At 45.7% G+C, this 15,687-nt stretch overlaps 1 protein-coding gene across 1 annotated transcript in view; it reads right to left on the reverse strand.

Moving 5' to 3' along the window:
• The window catches only part of LOC309329045 (uncharacterized protein), an 87,305-nt gene that overhangs the window by 37,152 nt on the left and 34,466 nt on the right, over nt 1–15,687 (reverse strand). Inside the window, exons 29-37 of the mRNA XM_081839447.1 lie at nt 14,918–15,135; nt 13,449–13,645; nt 12,540–12,842; nt 10,748–10,965; nt 9,434–9,595; nt 8,121–8,198; nt 6,068–6,424; nt 4,898–5,254; nt 307–438 (exon numbers count right to left, since the gene is read on the reverse strand). Of these exons, the coding sequence (XP_081695573.1) occupies nt 307–438; nt 4,898–5,254; nt 6,068–6,424; nt 8,121–8,198; nt 9,434–9,595; nt 10,748–10,965; nt 12,540–12,842; nt 13,449–13,645; nt 14,918–15,135 (2,022 nt within the window). The remainder of the gene's footprint in view (nt 1–306; nt 439–4,897; nt 5,255–6,067; nt 6,425–8,120; nt 8,199–9,433; nt 9,596–10,747; nt 10,966–12,539; nt 12,843–13,448; nt 13,646–14,917; nt 15,136–15,687) is intronic.

A 15,687-nucleotide genomic window follows, 5' to 3' on the forward strand; every position in this document is an offset into this window, starting at 1 on the left:
CCGCACAGATAAGCAAATGAGCCATGGATCTATCCCCACCAAAGGTTCGGCTAGATCTACACAGCTAAAAAAACCACAACGCTCCAAAAACGCTCTGCAAAAAACCATTGTAAAACTCACAAATGAAAATATCACTGAATTGTGACTTCAGCTCTGGTATCACATTTATAACACTGTATTTTGACTAACGTAACTGAGTCTTTGATTTGTTTCTCACCTGCCTTGCACCTTTTTAGCTTAATAAGTGTCTGGGGAGGTACAGCAAATAGAAAAACAATCATGTAACATGTCAGCTTGATTACTTACAGCCATTGCTTTTAAAACGAGGAATCCATGTAAACTATTTTCACCTGCAGTAAACAATGCTTGAGAATCCAGGTACGTTTTATTGATTAAAATATGCCCTGACCCATCTATTTTCACCGGGACTCCAAGATCCTGCCATGAAATAAAATATTCAAGTTAGCTTCATAAAAAAGAGGGTTTAATAACAGTGTCTTAACATGGCCTGAAGCTGGTTCATGGAGTTTTACTGCACAAGAAGATGGAAGCCAACTACTGTACTCTTCCTCCTAAATCTCCAACGGCATGGAATTTATGTGTAAGCGACTCAAAGTGGAACTGTGCGCTGTGTCATCATTGGCTGGATTGTGCCTTCCACTTCTCTAAAGAGGGGGAAGAGCCATGGCCTAGTGATAAGAGCATCTGCATTGCATGCAGAAGGCCCTACCGCCAATCCTTGAATTCTCCAGGTAGGGTTGGGAGAACCCCCTGTCTGAAACCCTAAAACTCCCCATCAATTTACAGAGCTAGATGGACCAATGGTCTGGCAATATAAGGCAGCTTCTTATGTCCCGAGGAAGGGTTACAGCTCAGTGGCAAAGCATCTACTTTGCATGCAGAAGGTCCTAGATTCAATCTCTGGTGTCTCCAGGTAATGCTAGGAGAATGCTCAGGAAGACCTGGGAAAGACCTCTTCCTAGGACCCCAGAGCATAGCTGCCAACGTTTCCCTTTTTTAAGGGAAATTCCCTTATTCCGAATAGGATTCCTAGCAAGAAAAGGGAAAAGTTGACAGCTATGCCCCTCAGAACTGCTTGCCAGTCCTGGAGAAGATGAGCAAACAGGCTGACTTCATTTAGTCAGCTTCCAAATTCATGCAAAAGACTTAATCTGGATCTTCCAGGTTTGGAATCTGGCAACATGTCCTCCTCGTCTTTAGAAAGGTCTCCAGGGGTTATGGCTTGGATTTGTTCTGTTTTTCATTGTGTGTGCATGCAGATGGAGCATCTTGTCAAAAGGGGACCTCCTTTCCCATGGCAGGCAGTACCTGTATTGCTTTGCAGTTGTTCTCTACTGATCCTTGCCGTTGGAATTGGTTTTCTGCATGAAAGACCAAACTGGCTTGGAGTTGACAAGGGTTTGACTCAAGGCCTAAGCTAATGTCATGCCTGATCTGTTTTCCCACAATTTACCGACAGCTCATTTTCTTCCGGGATCCCTCTTGGGGTGACAGACCATGTGGCACTTCAGTTTCTAACGTGACCTTTGCCTGGCACTTGATCCTCACTTCAAAGTGAGGGCGCTCCCTGGCACCCATCTGTCTGAACGGATCCAGTCAACGGTGAGAAGCAAAACACATTTCACAGCCTGTAAACCCATTTGGAGGGTATCATTGTCAAGGGTTCTTCTTCCTGGGTACGTCTTGAGGAACAAAAATGATTCCATTTCAAACGCAGGGATCAACAGATTGTAACTCTGTCCCTCTGGCCAAATTTCTCACAGATTTTTTTTTAATCTAACAGTGATTATGCAGGTGAGCTGCCATGAGACTCTTAAAAAACAAACTTAAAAGCTGCAGCTTTAAAGGGGGTAAGTTTGATCGGAGAAGTGGCTAGGGCTAGGAGAAAGATTTTATCCTATTTGCATTTAAAGCCAAATCTATCAAATTCATGCTTTCGAAATATATGTGTGTGTGTGTATATATATATATATGTGTGTGTGTGTGTGTGTGTGTGTGTGTGTGTGTGTATATATATATATATATATATATATATATATATATGGGCCAAAATACAACCATCATTCAAGATTCAAAATGTGATTTAATCTGCTGACATCTGTACACAGGCAAGACCTTTTCCTCCTCCTCTTTTATTGTTCAACATAATTTGGTTTTTTATACACAATTCATAACTTTTTAATGGTACAGTGGTACCTCAGGTTATGAACTTAATTCGTTCTGGAGGTCCATTCTTAACCTGAAACTGTTCTTAAGCTGAGGTACCACTTTAGCTAATGGGGCCTTCATTGCTGCCACGCTGCTGCCGCACAATTTCTGTTCTCATCCTGAAGCAAAGTTCTTAACCTGAGGTACTATTTCTGGGTTAGCAGAGTCTGTAACCTGAAGTGTCTGTAACCTGAAGCATCTGTAACCCGAGGCAGCACTGTATTCGCTTCATTTCAAAGCCAATGGCAGGCACAACCATCCCCTGACTGGTTGTCAAGTAAGAAGGCAGGCAACTACGGAAGATATAAAAATTAGTAAAGGAACCCGTCAGGGCTGTCCACTTTCTCCGTTACTTTTCATAACAGTCTTGGAAGTACTATTAAATGTAATAAGAGAAAGTAAAAAAATCAAGGGGGTAACATTAGGTGTAAACGAATATAAAATCAAAGCGTATGCGGATGATGTGGTTATTACGGTGGAAGAACCTTTAGAGAGTATAAAAGCTCTTCTGGTTGAGACAGAGGAATTTGGTAAACTTGCAGGCTTTAAATTGAACAAGACTAAGACAAAAATGATTGTAAAAAACATGGATCAGGACAAGGCAGTAACAATACAACAATTAACCGGAATTGAAGTTGTTAAAAAGATAAAATATTTAGGGATTTGGATTACCAACAAAAATATTGACTTATACAAAAATAATTACGTCCCGGTTTGGAATAAAATCAAAAAAGATTTAGAGGTTTGGGCCAGAATGAAATTATCGTTATGGGGTAGAATATCCATGGTGAAGATGATGCTGTTACCTAAATTGCTGTTTCTGTTTCAAACAATCCCCATTTTAAAGGGAACAAAGAATTTTAAAGAATGGCAAAGAACCATCTCAAGATATGTCTGGGAAGGGAGGAAGCCCAGAATTAAATATAAGCTGTTAACGGACGCTAAAGAAAGAGGGGGCTTCGCCCTCCCAGACATGAGACTTTATTATGAAGCGACATGCCTTTGCTGGATAAAAGACTGGGTTAGGCTGGAAAACGGAGGGTTGTTAGATTTGGAAGGCTATAACAACAAATTCGGGTGGCATGCGTACCTATGGAAGGACAAAAAGAGGGTTCATAAGGGGTTTACCAGTCACATTTTTAAGGGTCCACTAATAGAGGTCTGGGACAGATATAAGAACATATTAGAGCCGAAAACACCACACTGGCTTTCCCTACAAGAGTTAATGAGTGTTAAAAAAGTTAACATGGAAGAAAAGTGGGGGAAGCTTGAAGATATGGTTATAAAGGAAGGGGGAAAGTGGAAAGTAAAACCTTATGACCAGATAAAATCATTTACTCAGGGCTGGCTTCACTACTTTCAGATAAACGAATTTTTTAAGTTGGAGATGAAAGAAAGGGGATATGAGGAAAAAGAATCTACATTTCAAAAGGAGATAGTAAGTAGTGAAGTTAAGAATCTTTCCAAAATGTATAAAATACTACTAGAGTGGCATACGAAGGATGAGGAGGTGAAGTCAGTGATGGTGGAATGGGCAAGAGATCTCGGGCACAATATATTAATGGAAGACTGGGAAAGGCTCTGGAAAGTAAATATAAAATTTACGGCCTGTATGTTACTTAAGGAAAATGTGATGAAGATGCAATACAGGTGGTATATTACACCCGTGAAATTGGGCAAGATGTTTAAAGTAGATAACAAATGCTGGAAATGCAAACAAAAGGAGGGGACCTTCTACCATCAATGGTGGGAGTGTAAAAAGGTTAAAAATTTCTGGGAAGAAATATATAATGAATTAAAAAAGATGTTAGGTTACACCTTTGTGAAAAAACCAGAGGCCTTCTTACTTTGCATCATTGGAAAGGACATTAGGAAAAAGGATTATAAACTCTTCCAATATGCGGTTACGGCAGCTAGAATTGTGATAGCTCAGAGATGGAAACAGGAAGAAATTCCAACGGTGGCAGAATGGAGAACAAAACTAACAGAATATGCCGAGTTAGATAAATTAACAGGGAAAATAAGATATTTAAAAGATCAGACGTTTATTGAAGATTGGGGAAAATTTGTAAGTTACCTGGAAAATAAATGTTCAGTAAATACAACGTTAGTGGGGTTTAAAGAGGCTGTGTGAAGGGTCAACAAGTATTGTTTAAGCTGAAATAATATTTAAAGGAGGTACGAATGGCAATATAAAAGAGGAAATGTGACAATAAGATTTAAATGCGAATGAATGTCAATACCGCTGAAGGAAGTTCAAACTGTATAAGAAAGGATAAATTTCGAATACATTGTATACATAATTGAATTTAATAAAGTTTTCTTCAAAATGCAAAAAAAAAAAAAAAAAGTAAGAAGGCAGGCAGGTGGGTCCTGGCTGAGGTCAGACTGAGGTTATTGGGGCCTGAATGGGCCAACCTCCTGCACTGGTGCCATCCCTGGCAATCTCCTCTCTCACATCACCATCCACTGTGCTTCTCCAGGGATGGCATAATGCAATATTTGTAAAGACCAACACTTGTGCCGTTGAGTGAATGGCAGGGTCTGCCTTTAGGTGTAAGACAGCTCTCTCTCTTTTTTAAGCTCAGACTGATTATCTGAAAAATAATCAAGCCAGTTTCTAGAGTGCCATGTTTTGCTTTAGAACCAGAAAGGAACCAGGTACGACCTGCAAAACTGTACAATCTGTTTCCATCTCCAGGGCCCATTCAGTCTGGTTTCGGGGTCTGATTTCTCCTTGTGCTTCAAGCTTGCAGTTTCCGTTGTGCAGCAAAATAAGTCCATTGAGGACGGAGCCATTTGTCACGGAGAGGTGGAGTGAGTTGTCCGGAGGCAGCCCTAGATCGTAGAGGTAGGGGAAAGAGTGACCCAGCGATCCTTGCACGGTATATTTGTCTACAGAAGACACCTCCAGTTGCACATCAGCTGTTTTGCCATCACACCAGAAGTGTGTTGCTAAACTGACATTGTAGATGTTCATGAGGAACGAACCCCTGGAGACTAGTTTCTGGGGTAACGCCATTTTCTAGGAAAGAGAAAAGACAGGGGAGAGCTCAGTTTAGTCTTAACCTATGTAGAATCTATTCTCCAGAGCACGAGTTGCCAATCTTTTACGCCCCCAGGGAATTTCGGATATTTGAGGGAGTACTGTGGGTGCCACTCTCACTTTTTGCCCCTCTCCCAGATCAGCCTCCCCCTCCCCACAATCAGGAGATAGAAAGAGAGAAACTGTACATGGATGCAAACACTTTGCTCTTCCAAAGGTAAAAGTTGGCCCCAGAAGAATTAGTCTGAGCCTTGAAAAGCACACAAAGCTAAAAGAGGAAGTGGGAAAGGGTATACCGTATTTTTCGCTCTATAAGATGCACCAGACCACAAGACGCACCTAATTTTTGGAGAGGGAAAAGAAGAAAAATAATATTCTGACTCTCAGAAGCCAGAACAGCAAGAGGGATCGCTGCGCAGTGAAAGCAGCAATCCCTCTTGCTGTTCTGGCTTCTGGGATAGCTGCGCAGCCTGCATTCGCTCCATAAGATGCACACACATTTCCCCTTACGTTTTAGGAGGGAAAAAGTGAGTCTTATAGAGCTAAAAATACGGTAACTCTTCCAACTTCCTCCTTCAACTCCGTACTTTTTCAAGGGAGAAAAAGGTAACCAATCTCAACACGCCATGACAAAAGGGACAGTGAGAGAGCTAGGTAGGTGTGGGTGGGTTTCAAAGACCTCATGGGCACCAAGGGAAGACCTCAAGGGCACCAATGAGGGGATGCTGGTGACCCCAACTCTGGAAAATATGCTCCAACCCATCAGTTGGGGTGGCAATAGTAAATATTCACCTCCAGAAGGTCACATTTATTTAGAAGAATAACTTTCCATTCTGCGGCTGTGACTTCACCCTCTGAATTCACTTCTCCATTGCCTGTTAACTTGCATTTCCCAAGAGTGGCCTCCAGAAGGCCTTTGTACTCGTCCGCTTTCACAGCAGCTGCTTTTATCCTGTTCTCCTGGGCAAGACCCAGAGAGCTGAGGTAAGGCCAGGCGTGCCTGAGGCCGATTTCCAAACTGTGCTGAGGGTTGCAGGCAGCGTGGATACGGAACTGAGCAAAGGTGGCGTTGGAAATGACCTCTCCAAGCACGTCGGCTGTGCAGTTGGCAGTCCCCACTGACCCGCTGAGCAAAACTCTCGTCGGGGCCTAAAACAGAGAAGAAGGAGGCTGTCGGCTCGCCGCAACCAGTGGGCCACACTGATCTGGAAAGATGCGCTCTTGCCTTCTGCCATGCACATTCTAAAAGCGGGGGTGAAATCCGCCCCCCCCCCGCTCATTGATACGGCCCTTGAAACTCCCTCCAGGCAGCACTCCCCCCGCCCCAGCAGGATATTGACTCCTATTCTAAGTGGTTTTGCCTGCCTGGAGTGTGTCCTTGCACCCTGATCACACCTCTTGCTTGCCTGGATAGAGGATAGAGAGGGGAACGTCTGTGGAACAGGCAGTACAGTGGTACTCTGTACAGTGTGCAGTACAGCGGTACCTCTGGTTAAGAACTTAATTCATGCCGGACGTCCGGTCTTAACCTGAAACTGTTCTTAACCACTTTAGCTAATGGGGCCTCCCGCTACCACTGCGCCACCGCTGCACGATTTCTGTTCTCATCCTGAAGCAAAGTTCTTAACCCAAGGTAATATTTCTGGGTTAGCAGAGTCTGTAACCTGAAGCATATGTAACCTGAAGCGTATGTAACCTGAGGCACCACTGTACACATGAAGAGGCCCAGCAAAAAAGGCCTTTCATGATCTGGCCAGCAGAAGCTCTGAAGAGGCAAAAGATGCCCTCGCGATCGGGACATGCTTCTTTCTACCTGGAAAGAGGGGCAATGGCTGTGAACGCCGAGGCTCCATGCTGCGCCAGGCCTCCTTCCAAACCGTCCCACACCTGAAAGCCTGCACAGCCCGCTCATCAGTTCCAAGCTCAGGTCCGCTTCGTTCCCCAACTGGGCGACTCCACGTAACCAGTTCCTGGCTGGGAAGCCGGCCTTAGTCCATGCTGGGACACGGTGGCTGAGCAGCTAATCCAGCTCCAGTTTGGGTCCCCAAGCAGCCACCGCTACCATTTGCATTGGCTTCCCATCCACAGTGCAGTTAATTTGGGCTCTTACGGAAAATGCATCAAACACCAAAATCCCATTGCTTTGCACCTCTTCTGGCACAGACGTTCCTCTCTGTTCCTGCTCCTCCCAGTGGTGTAACCACACCCAAGTGATCTCTGACGGGCTGCTCTGCAGCAGGAATTGCCCGCTCGCAATGAGGCAGTTTGGACCGCTTTCCATGTCTAGCTTACAAATGAGGCACATTTTCCGGGTTTCACCTGTCACTGCCAGAGACAACCTCCTGCTGCCTTGGCTTCTAGGGAAACCCCACAATTTGGGGTGCCACTCCACTGCAGCCAGGAAGGAGCCCTCACATTTTGCTCTCAGTTTAAGCAGCCCGAGCCCTCGGTTGCTTGAAGATCCCATGTTGCCTTCATAAATGCATTTATCTGTACCATAGACCCCTCTCACCTCTGCTGTGAGCATCAAACTGGGGATGTGTGGGTTCGCCAAGGAGACAAACCCATACCACTTTAACAGGGGTTCTGCTGTCACTTCTAATTCAGAAGGAACCCCCCACCCATCTGTGGTGAGATTAAACACAGTCATACCCTTTGGATTGACGAGTTTTTTAACCTGTAAATTCCCTGGGATGTTGAGTGAGCAGAGATACTTGAAAGTCTGCACCCAGAGGCCATTCAATTCATATTGATCTCCATGCCTTAAACAGCCCCCAATGCTCAGACTCTCTTTACTGCAGACAGTGCAATGCTGTTGACCAAGCTTTGAGAATGAACCTTGTACCTCCACTGAGTGATTTGCAACCTCTCCGTGACAATGGCCAGAAAGCTGATGAGATGTGGATTCTCCGTCACACTGGACCTGCAGAATATCAGTAAAAAAATAGTCAATTCTCTAACGGCTGCAGAAATGTGGAGAATGGAATTTAAGGTTGGAAAAATAAGAAACTGAGAGGACTGATATTGGCAGATCCTCCCATCCCTAGTAAACACACCCACTCATACACAAAGCTGAAATGAAATATAATTGCAGCAATGAGATACTTCGTTTTCTTTGCTGCAGCTCAACATTTCACAACGCTGGATGTCAGGGAACTGCTATCAGAGCCAAGGGTGGTGGTAAGGCTCCCTAATGATGCTGGAGAGGGAACCAGGAAGGAGAGAGGGAGAGCCTCCGCTGGGGAAGGAAATAGACGTGACGCCAGGGAGAAAGGGGAGGCTGAGGGAGCTTCGGAGGGAAGGCTTCAGGGCTCTTCCAGTGAGACCAGCGGGGAGAGCACAGGACCTCCGCTTGGGACGCCCAATCTGCGCAGAAAGCTTCCGCGCAGGGAAGCTAGGCGGCGACTTGGTGTCAAAGAACTTTTATGTTGGAAGAAATTCAGGAAACGCCCACTGATGGATTCTGCCAGTGATTGAGACAGTCACGGAGTACAGGCTGTCCAGCCGGGGGAAAGTTTTAACCAAACTACTCAGCTTGGAGCAGTTTGCGCCTTACGCACAAGCAACCCCAAACCCCATTACACTTGACTTCGGTGTCCACTCAATACTATTATTTGTCTTGCTGCCTGCTATTTAACCTAAGTCACATAGCTTACAGAACCATTTACAAATCTAACGTTCATTCCAATGTAAGGTAAAGGTAAAGAGACCCCTGACCGTTAAGTCCAGTCGCATACGACTCTGGGGTTGCAGCACTCATCTCGCTTTACTGGCTTTACAGCTTCCAGGTCATATGGCCAGCATAACTAAGCTGCTTCTGGCAAACCAGAGCACCGCACGGAAACACCGTTTACCTTCCCGCTGGAGTGGTACCTATTTATCTACTTGCATTTTAAAGTGCTTTCAAACTGCTAGGTTGGCAGGAGCAGGGACAGAGCAATGGGAGCTCACCCCGTTGCGGGGATTCAAACCGCCGACCTTCTGATCGGCAAGCCCTAGGTTCTGTGGTTTAGACCACAGCACCACCCGCATTTACAAATCTTACATTCATTCCAATGTAAGGAAGCGCCAAAACAATGCAAAAGAAGTCATTAATTCAGTATCATTTGCAGACTTAACCCCCCCCCCCAAAACAAACCAGCAATGTGGTCAACTAACCCGTACTAATGGTGGAATGGTGTGAATCAGGAGTCCCACGTCATGGTAAAGAAAAAGGGAAAACCCTGTGGTGCTATTGGTGCCTTGCTTCTCCAATTCAATCTTGAATTCTTCTTCACCAGCCTGGGCTGCCACTCTCATTGCCATCTTCTCGCTGAAATTCTAACCAGAGGCAAAAGGCTGATGTGCAGAGAAGGACCAGATATCTTAGTGGGCAATAATACTATGCTAGACAATACTCAGCCTTTCAGCCACCCCCGTGAACTGCCTTTCATCTGCCGGCATTCCAAAAATGGTCACAGAAACTACACATCTTTGTACCCAAAGTGTTTTTGCCTGCCTGGAATGAGTGCATGAACTTTGATCAAGCCTCCCTGGGTGGAGGATAGAGAGGGATCCCTGAAGAAAGTAGCCTACCGTATCAAAGTAATATTTACATTGGGGGCTCCACCTGCTTTTGCCTCTGGCTCCACCCACCACTGGAATGTGACCCCCAGAAGGGAATGTGGCTCTTGGGCTATTCTAAACAAACTTTAGAACCCCTGTTCTAAAGTCGTCGAGTTATGTACTGAGTTGAATAGGATCCAGAATGCAGCAGTCTGATTGGTCCTAGAACAATAGGACCCAGAATGCAGCAGTCTGATTGGTCCACAGGAGCCACCCAATCCAGCTCCAGGTGGAAGTGAATCTGCAACCTGATTGGCCTACAGGAGAATCCCAGAATTAGCCAATCATGTGGGGCCCATTGTGTAAATAATGTAAATAAAGCAGACATTCTGGGGGATCTTCCATTCCTCCTCACCACTATGAGCTGAATAAAGAGCATAAAATCCACTCTCACCTCTGAGTATATTTCATGCGCTAAGCAAGCAATTGTGTTGGGGACTTTCCAAAAATTCATATTCCAATAATTTGGTCACCCCAATACCCAAAGATAGCAAGGGAAGTAGGAGAAACCCAATCCCTGGAGGTGAAAGGGGAGTTCATTGCCGCTGTTCTCTAGACAGGTTTAGAAGCCCTCCAGAAGAATTCACTCAATACATCAGAGAAAGGCAGGATGTGAGGAGGCAGGACTTCCTGTCTTTGAGGCAACATTTGGTTTATCAGCAACCCCTCTCCTCTAGCCATGCAAACAAAAGGCATTTTAGGGGCACATTCCAGCCAGGCAAAAGCCCCCAAGGAGGGCATGGGGCAGATTCAGCCTGGGGAGGGGCATGGCCCAGAAAAGGTCCTGAGGGCCAGAAAGAGAGACCTGGAGGGCCATATTTTGACCTGATTTTCCCAACCCCCCGTCAATAGCATTGTTCTCCTTACTTGGAAATGGCAGGTAGACTCTATGCGGAAAGGGATCCCATGATTCTTCAGCTCTGGAATGTTGTGGCTGAAGTTTGCAATGATCTGGGCTTGAAGGGTTTCCGAGGGCCGCTGCTCAGCTCCAGCTGCTGCAGCCATCTTTCTGCTACCTCCTTGCAGCTTCAGAGTTATTGTGCTGTTAGTACTGAAGTGGCCATATGTGGCCAGGATGCTACTTTCTGTGGGAAGCCAAAGAGAAAGAGGGAGATTAAGCAAAGCACATTGCATGCACAGAGACACATATGCAGAAAAGAGTCAGGAACAACGGGTAGCTTGCTTTGGGGTTTCGATAGGTGATTAGTTGTAAAGGCACATTCTGAGTCTTCAGAAGCTCAGGGGAGGGAAATCCTTTCTTTGTTGAGGGCCACATTTTCTTTGGGGTGAGCTGTCAGTGGAAGCATGCTGGTGGGGGGGGGGTAGGACTAAAACAAGAGGTGAGGATGGCCCCAGTCAAAAGTGGGTCAGATACGTCTTCTCTCTTTGTCTGCCATTCCCTTTATGCCTGTTTCCTGCCATCCTCCTCAAATTCCCCTAAGGGCCATGCCATGTTCTAACAGGGCAGGGATTCTGAATCATATGGGGAATTGCCCTCTAGACTCTCCTCAGGCTAACAGCCTTTACTAGCTCTGCTTCACATTTTCCTTGAGTGTTTTTGCCTTGCTGGAATGGGCCTTTGAACTCTGAATATGCTACCACCATGCCCTAGACATCATGCCCCTATGTGAAAAACAAGTAAGCTATTGCTATTTTGGTTTTGTCATGCAAGCCTATAGGATTTCAGGAGATTTGTAAGTTCGCAATCACAATCTGGATTCGGACCCAGGGCAGGTTGGAATGGGTCTGGATTGGGTCCAATGCAGATTTACAAATCTGGGCCACAAATTGGATCCAAATGTTTGTGCGTGTCCATGCAGAGCCCTGCTCGATGCTACTGCTGCTTCTTTTTTGGAACGGCAAGGAAAGATTTCCTTTGCAGAACTCAGAGCAAGTCAACCCCATTCATTCTTGAATCTGCTCCAAATGCTGTTAACAGAAGCATGAAAGCTCATTCTCCTTGAGAGTGGCTGGCAAGGAATTAAACACTCATTCATATTCAATAGCGCCATTATGCCACTGGAAAACTAGAGAAGACTCTTCAAGGGTAGAGCCTGTACTTTGAAGTTGTAACTAAACACACACCTGTATTTTAAAGCTGACTTCAGAACTATTATTTCCCCTCCGCTTTGAGGTTTGGGATTTTTATTCACTGAAATGGCTCCAAGCCAGCTGAAATTATTGGAGTTTTTTAAGAGCCAGTCCCCCCACTCCAAACCCACACTGTGAATTAAATTGTACCTTAGAATTGAAAGGCAAGGATCAAAGCAAAGGTATAATGTAAAAAGCAGGCATTGTGGAAACATGGAAACAGCTCATTTCCCCTACACTTGCTTTTTAAAAAAAGTTGTTTTAAAGGAAACTGAACATAAAGATGGGTCCTTATGAGAGATTCAGGCACTTGCACTTCAAATTCAGTGTCTGAAAAGTGGGATGTTGTTTCATTCCTTCTCTCAAAGAATCCTGGGAACTCTTGTTTACCCCTCACAGAGTTATAATTCCCAACAACCCTTAAGAAACAACAGCGCCCAAAATGGAAGGAGACAGAAATTTAGTAGGCTGTTTGGAGAAGTGCAGGCAGTCACAGAGTACAGTACTTCTCAAAGAAAAGGAGCTCCTCTTTCCAAATGGCAGCCCAGTATTGGGTTGCATTTCATACCTGTGGTATAGAAATTACTGATGTTGTGGGCGGGCATCCCTGAGGCTCCAAGATGCTCCAGAATGATGATATTTGAGATATTAAGATGGAGAGCTCTCGTGTCCACCTGGATACTAGCCAAACCCTTCTGAATTCCTCTTCTGAGCTCGAGTTGCCCTCGGAACTTTGCCTCTCTTGGGAAAGCCCTGCTACCATTCTGAGTCACAGCCACTGCGATGTTATGAAAGCTCTTGTTTCCAAACACGTTTCTGTTCCGGATGTGTGCTCCAAACACTGACTGGTTAACCATGATGTTCATGATGCCTGTTAGACAGAAGGAAGGCTTTGGTCCAGTATATCTGAAGGAGCGTCTCCACCCCCATCATTCTGCCCGGACACCAAGGTCCAGCTTCGAGGGCCTTCTGGCAGTTACTTGACTGCGAGAAGTGAAATTACAGGGAACCAGGCAGAGGGCCTTCTCAGTAGTGGCACTCACCCTGTGGAACGCCCTCCCACCAGATGTCAAAGGGAACAACAACCACCAGACTTTTAGAAGACATCTGAAGGCAGCCCTGTTTAGGGAAGGTTTTAATGTTTGATGCATTGCTGTATTTTGATATTTTGTTGGAAGCTGCTCAGAGTGGCTAAGGAAACCCAGCCAGATATGTGGGGTATAAATAATAAATTGTTGTTGTTGTTCCCAAAATGAATACTTACAGCCACATAGACAGTCTGGCCAAGGCTACTTGATCCAGAATGTGACCTGATTCCCCATCCTGTCTCGGATGATGACATCCATTGGTCTCTTTGCCTGCACCAGAACAGGACTCTGACTGCAGCCTATCTTGGACCTCAGTCAAGGCCAGACAATGCCCTACCTGCTCAAGAAGGATATGAATGCTTGTTCTGAACCTTGCAGTAAAGCAATACCTTCACGGATGTTGTTTTTGTGCTTGAGAGAGCCATCCAGGGAAAGGTCCTGGGGTATGACATGCTTTAAGCTGAGAACATTGTGCCGGAAACTGCCATGGAGGGTCAGCACCAGACCCCCTTTCTGCTCCTTGGATCCCGCAACGCCCAGGTGAAAGGCATTGTGATTCAGCTTCACTGCAGAAGACAGCATAGCTCTGGAGGCAAGAAGGAAGGCAATGGAAGCAGTCAGTAGACATAGCCATGGAAGGACAGCTCAGTGATCTTCACTGCTGAGCCACGGCTACCTACAGCAGGGATGGGGAATCTGTGGCCTTTGTAAAAGCAAGTGGATGGTGGGAGGGCAGTTGCACTACATGCAGCAGAAGCATGTAACTGGCAAACTGGTTTAATAAGTCAAGGTTCTTGGCTTATCATGACATATACAGAGCCCGCTGGATCAGCTCAATGGCCCATTTAGTTCAGCATCGTGTTCTCACAGTGACCAGCCAGATGCCCACAGGACGCCTGCAAGCAGGACCTGAGCGCAAAAGCACACTCCCCATGTGTGATTCCCAGCAGCTGGTATTCCAGGAGCTACCACCTCCAACCCTGGAGGTACAGCTAATCCATTGTGAGCCAGTAGCCACCAACAACTTCATCCTCCATGCATTTGTCTAAGCCTATTTTTAAGCCACCCAAGTTGGTGGCCCTCACCAGTGGTGTAACGTGGGTTGCCAGCACCTGGAGCCAGGCGGAGGGGTGGGTGGGAGGGAAATGGACAGAGTATGCATGTGCTTTCAACTGGCTAAGGCGTCACCCAGGAAATGATAGCCATAAAGTTAAGAAAAGAGTTGTTGCGTTGTCAGGAGAGGCCACTTCCTGGTTTGCATAAGGAAGCCATTTTCAATGGATCCCAGTGACGGAAGCATGCAGCTGTATTGAGGTAGCACCGGGTGTCGAAATTTTGCACCCCTAACAAATTTTGCATCTGGGGCAAGCACCCCTGTCACCCCCATGCTATGCCACTGGCCCCCACTACCTCTTGTGGGAGTAAAATCCATAGTTTTAACTTGTAGCCACGAGCCATGTAAAGAGGTACTGTCCTCTGTCTTGGGCTTGGCATTACATAGCTGTGGGGCCACGAGAGAAGAGGCCTTGTCCTGTTCCCCATCAACCTTCCAGCTCTTACTGGCAGGCCAGAGAGCAGATTCAGAGCTGAATAATCTGAGCTCAGGTATAGAACCTATTCTGAGTGCCAAGGCTCAGCCTTTAACAGGTAGAACAGAACATCCCCTGAGTACATGCAGCATAATTTTCCAGTGGGGCTCCATAGTTCTGATACATATTGAACATCACACCTGATTATCTTATTAGTTTGCTTTGAACCATATTTTGAGTTGTGCCCCCTTATTTATTGTATAACTGGTGATGATATTTGGCTACAAAATAAAGGTTTGGGCTACAGCCCCAGTTGCTGCTTTCTTTACCTGGTTGGCGACATCTTGCCATTGAACTGCAGCCACAAATATCTGAACTGCGTCAGAATTGCCTGTCTTAGGAGAGCGCTCACTCTGATGCTTCCGGCATCCTTCCTCATCTCACCATTGAAGTCCGCCTCCAGCAACACAATATCCTTTCTGCCAGAGTGAAGGCAAAAGGATCCATTGAGACCATTCCTGCTGTATCGGTTTGTGGTGGCGTGGGCCTAAGGGCAGGAAAAAAAACAAAACAAGCAATCCATGGGTCAACTGGGGCGCAGCCCGACCAAGGATAAGTCCCATCCTCCCCCACCCCAAATCTCAAAGCCAAATCTGTCATTTTTTTGTTTCCCTCAGTTTCTCGTTTTCCAAACTTACATTCCTTTCTCCACATTTTCACATCAGTTTGCAATTTTTTTAAAAAAACAACAACACTTCATGAAATTCATCAGCGTTTTAGTGTGAATTTTCCCCAATACATACATTTTTATTGCAATTTTACCCAACATTCATGCAGAGGGCAGGTTGAGATCTAGTATTCATACACTACAGGTGGGTAGATTTCTATGGAACATAAGTTTCTCATGGGCAGGCTGGCCCTGAGCAGGAGGTGAGACAAGATGGCCTCCAAGCCCCTCTCACTCTGTGATTCTTAGTTTTCTGTTACTTTGTTTTCACCCCAGATCAGAATCTGAGCTGGAGAAAACCCTGAAGATTGACAACTCCAGCAACTATCACATCATTTCAGCAAAGCAAAAGGTAGCGGGAAAGAAAGGAGA

Source organism: Podarcis erhardii, assembly GCF_964252035.2.
Source record: "Podarcis erhardii genome assembly, chromosome: 14".
In the NCBI taxonomy this organism is placed as follows: domain Eukaryota; kingdom Metazoa; phylum Chordata; class Lepidosauria; order Squamata; family Lacertidae; genus Podarcis; species Podarcis erhardii.